Source organism: Trachymyrmex cornetzi, unplaced genomic scaffold, assembly GCF_001594075.2.
Source record: "Trachymyrmex cornetzi isolate Tcor2-1 unplaced genomic scaffold, Tcor1.1 scaffold320, whole genome shotgun sequence".
Taxonomy (NCBI): domain Eukaryota; kingdom Metazoa; phylum Arthropoda; class Insecta; order Hymenoptera; family Formicidae; genus Trachymyrmex; species Trachymyrmex cornetzi.
The window spans coordinates 110,504-114,818 of record NW_017297898.1 but is presented as its reverse complement, the minus strand read 5'-3'; the positions used below and the strand labels follow the sequence as shown (position 1 = coordinate 114,818).

General features: G+C 31.8%; 1 protein-coding gene across 1 annotated transcript in view; it reads left to right on the top strand.

The window, feature by feature from the left end:
- The window catches only part of LOC108762760 (transcription termination factor 2), a 35,025-nt gene that overhangs the window by 25,887 nt on the left and 4,823 nt on the right, over nucleotides 1-4,315 (top strand). The window contains exons 3-6 of the mRNA XM_018509916.1: nucleotides 1,993-2,235; nucleotides 2,450-2,601; nucleotides 2,802-3,297; nucleotides 3,399-3,512. Coding sequence (XP_018365418.1) covers nucleotides 1,993-2,235; nucleotides 2,450-2,601; nucleotides 2,802-3,297; nucleotides 3,399-3,512 — 1,005 coding nt within the window. The remainder of the gene's footprint in view (nucleotides 1-1,992; nucleotides 2,236-2,449; nucleotides 2,602-2,801; nucleotides 3,298-3,398; nucleotides 3,513-4,315) is intronic.

Genomic DNA, 4,315 nt, shown 5'->3' with positions numbered 1-4,315 from the left:
AACAAATTCTTTAAACAATCTTTTAGTGAATAAAGTGCTCGGCGCGGGCGCCGACTGGGATACCCCTATTAAGCTGGACCCCCCATCAGCGCAAATCGGGTCCGGACATATTGACTGGGATAAACTAATTATTTTGCATGTGTTAGAGTTAGCAACAAAATCGGAAATGGGTATATTTCGATAGTATACGTTACAAGGAACATTTTGGTACCAAAAACATCCGAGCAACAAATTCTTTAAACAATCTTTTAGTGAATAAAGTGCTCGGCGCGGGCGCCGACTGGGATAAACTAATTATTTCACGGAAATAAATTTTGTAACTGTAAACACGATTATGTCGTCGCCCAAATTCCTATAACGATCGAAATATATGTTATAAATATATAACTTCATTTATTTGTTGAAATTTATAAACTTACCTTATGATTTAAATAAGCAAATCTATCCTGAATCTCACGTTTTCAATTGTTCGTGTATGCTCGTTTCAGTTTGAAAGATAAAATATCATGCAAAAATTCCTCAGATATAGCATTTACGTAAGCGAAATTAACCACTATCATCCGTTCATGATCGGTCAAATTGTATTTTGAATATTTTAAAAATACAAATTCTCTGCTTTAAAAATACAAATTCTCTGGCTCTAAAGACACAAAAATTATATGAGAAAATATTTTGCGCTGTTAAAGCAGGGAATTTGTCTCATCGAAGCGTAGTCATGTCCAAAAGTTAGGTTTTATTGAAAAACTTTTTTTTAATAACTTTAACAAGCGACGGCTAAAATTTGTTCAAGATCACTCGGGATCATGACAACATGTGTCAAGATCAAGGTCATTGGAGGATGGTCCCTTATACTGCATAATTACCAAAATTATTTATATATTAAAAAATTATTATAGCTTCGACATTTTGGTATTAACCCTTGAACACCACCGTGGGTAACGGTGACCCAGTCCTTTTGAAAAAACGCGTGGCGTTTATGAACGATCAGAAGTGTGGAGTGGGAACAAGGGGGGGGAAAACTTTTGCATCTCTACTACAAATCTCCCGCCTGGCAACCTCAACATCCACGAACCAGTCGAAATAGAACGCCATGAACTTACTGTGTGGACTACGTTAACCCTGTGTGGTTATTACGTTTTTTTATTTCGAAATCAAATTGTAAGTAAATATACGAACAAGATTGCGAATTCAAATCGAAGAATTCATGAAACACACAGACATTCCAGAAAATCAAGATCCGCGCGATACATTAGCTGTAAACAAAACAGAAAAACAAAGACGTTCATTCTGTCAGGGGCTTTAGATAGAAAAACTTATTACATATGCTTGCAGTGCCAACAGCCAATGTGTAGGGAACATGTCGCAAAAATTTGTTTCGCCTGTTCCACGCAAATCAATGAATAATTTCATTTGTATATTTAGATGTCATATAATAAAGACTTTTGCACTAACTTTATCGTATTACTTGAAAATCACCCACATTCAACCTCGTTGAATAAATATATTTTTTAGGATAATTCGTAATAATGTATTTTTTTTCTTAAAATACAACTTAATTTGTTTCGATTTCTGTAAACTAAAACCTTGTATCATTTTTTTTGGAAAATAACTAATTTATTTAAAAAACAACGATATTTTTTAATTTTGAAATTTCTTCTTTTTTTTCAAAATATCTTGGTTTTCGGAAGTTTTATGATATTCTTATATATATATATTCTTTTTCCTTACTGTCTGTTGTATCGATAAAAAAAAAGTTAAAATTGATGCATTAGATCCCGAGATAAAAGCAAAAAAAACTCCCGGATTACCGTAACCCATGTGTGGAGAAATCAGGTGGCGAAAATAGTGTAGTGTTCAAGGGTTAAAGTTGCGTTTCAAAATGATCAAAGAAGTCTCCTCTTAAGCGTTGTTACGGTTTTTACGGGATACCTTATATAGATTCTTTTGTTTTCTATTATTTTATATAGAGTTCTGTTATTTTACATATTATAGATTCTTGTCATTTTTCTTCACGAATTAAAAATAAGAGTAAAAAAAGAAAAGATGTTACTCATGATAATACCAGAGAAGATATAAAAGAATTAAAACTTAATTCTTCTAATGATTCTCTAAATAACATAAATTTAAGTGACTTTGAGGAATCATATAAACAAAATAATACTGACCAGACATGGAAAGTGGCAGACACGGGAAACAAAGAAATTGATGTACCTGTTACCATTGAGCTTGATTCAGGTATTTTTATTTATAATATCAAATGTATAGATTTTAATTTTGGATAAATAAATATTTTTATACACGGTATAATAGCATCGTCTATATTCCATACAAAGTCTAGAATTGAAACATAGTACGTTTTTAAAACAACATTTAAAGGTCTTTAAAATATCTTATGTTTTGATTATGGACTTTCATGTATCTGAAAATTTTATATTATCTATATATACAGATTCTGCTTCTGGACAAAACAGCGATGCTGAATTTGCAGCATCTATTGCAAAAGAAGAAATTGGTATTGGAAATGTGGATCTAGTGGCGCAGAAAAGAGCACTTACTGTTTACAAATTAGAGCAGCTTAAAAATGAGTCAGCCCAGATGAAGGTAATACATAATATATATGAGATATGTAATCGCGCGAACGATAATTATCTATATGAATGTAGGTCAATATTTAGTGAAAATTGTGCACAAAGTTAGTATATATTTGCCATGTTGTCTGGAATTGAGTGTATTTATTATTGTAATAAATAGTATAGATAATTTTGATAATGCACATATGACATAAAACCTTATATTCTTAGCAACTACTCACTGAAAGAAATATCGACATATTGCCTGATCAAGGACAAAAATTGCAAAAATGCATACATCAGCAAGAAGAAGAAATAAAGAGCTTGACACGTGAATTGGAAGATACCTCTTCGGTGCCACTTTTCGATAGTCGAGATACCGTAGAAAAATCACATTTTATGAAAGAATCACAGTTTTCTGAAGATGAGCTAGACTCCAAGTACACTGATTATTCATATTTCGATATTGACAATATACCAATGAGACCTACCACATCTCCTGAATCAAGGCAACTTGGTTTAAAAGCACAAGCAACAAGAGATAAGGAATTTGCTTTAACGGTTGAACGATTACAAGATTTGCACGGATCTCTAGTAGCTCGGCCATCAGAGAAAGAAAAAGTAGAAGATCCAAAGGGGTTGAAGGTACAGTTAATGTCGCATCAACAGCATGCTCTCGCATGGCTTCTGTGGAGAGAACAGCAAAGACCATCCGGTGGCGTTTTAGGTAGACGTTAAAAAAATAATTTATAATATTAATTACATATTAATATATTAAATTAAATATTTGATTAATTGTGTTATTATTGAAAATGAATTTTCTTATAGCTGATGATATGGGTTTGGGCAAAACACTAACTATGATAGCTTTGATTTTGACCACTCTTGCTAAAGATTCTTATGAAAGTGATGATAATGATGCCACATGGGAGAGATCTTCACGTATGTAAAAGTTTTTAGAATTTATAACATAAACAAGTTCTTGCTTTTCTGTATATATAAGTTTAAAAATATTTGCTTTTTTAACTTCAATTCATTTAAATTGTGATACTATATTCAAGATAAATTATGACAATTTTTATGTAAATGTTCTTAATATAATAAATCTATTAACAATATATATATAATATATTATAGGATCGTATATGTGATAACAACAAACTATAGAAATCAAAGCCTTAAACGGTCTAGCTGGATCTTAATGGTTGTATGATTCTTATGTGAATTTATATACTACGTATGTAGTCCCCAAAAACGCGCGCCGAAATAATTTTTCGGTCTTGAAACGCTAACTCCATTAAACTACCGCAGTAATATCACGAGTTAAATTGACTAGCAATTTAACAAATTTTTGGTGCTTATTCGCATCTTCGAAACGATCTTAATAATGTTGAATGACATTAAAATCTGTAAATAATTAATTCTTATTGCGAAAAATATTACCTCGGCCGGGAGTCGAACCCTTATCTCTTGCATTCCGTGCGAGCGTCTTAAGCCTGACTACCGAGGCCTTAGTAATATTCTTCGCAATAATTGGCATATGAAGGAACAACGTCTCTTTAGGCGACGTAAATAAACAATATAATATTTTATAGGACCGTATATTTGATAACACAAACTATAGAAATCAAAGTCTTAAGGGTCCAGTCTCATTTGTTGGGTCAAAAAACAGGCATTTTTCATGAATTTTTTGTAGGGAAAGTAAAGAACATATCAACTTGAACCTTTTTCACATGTATTTATAA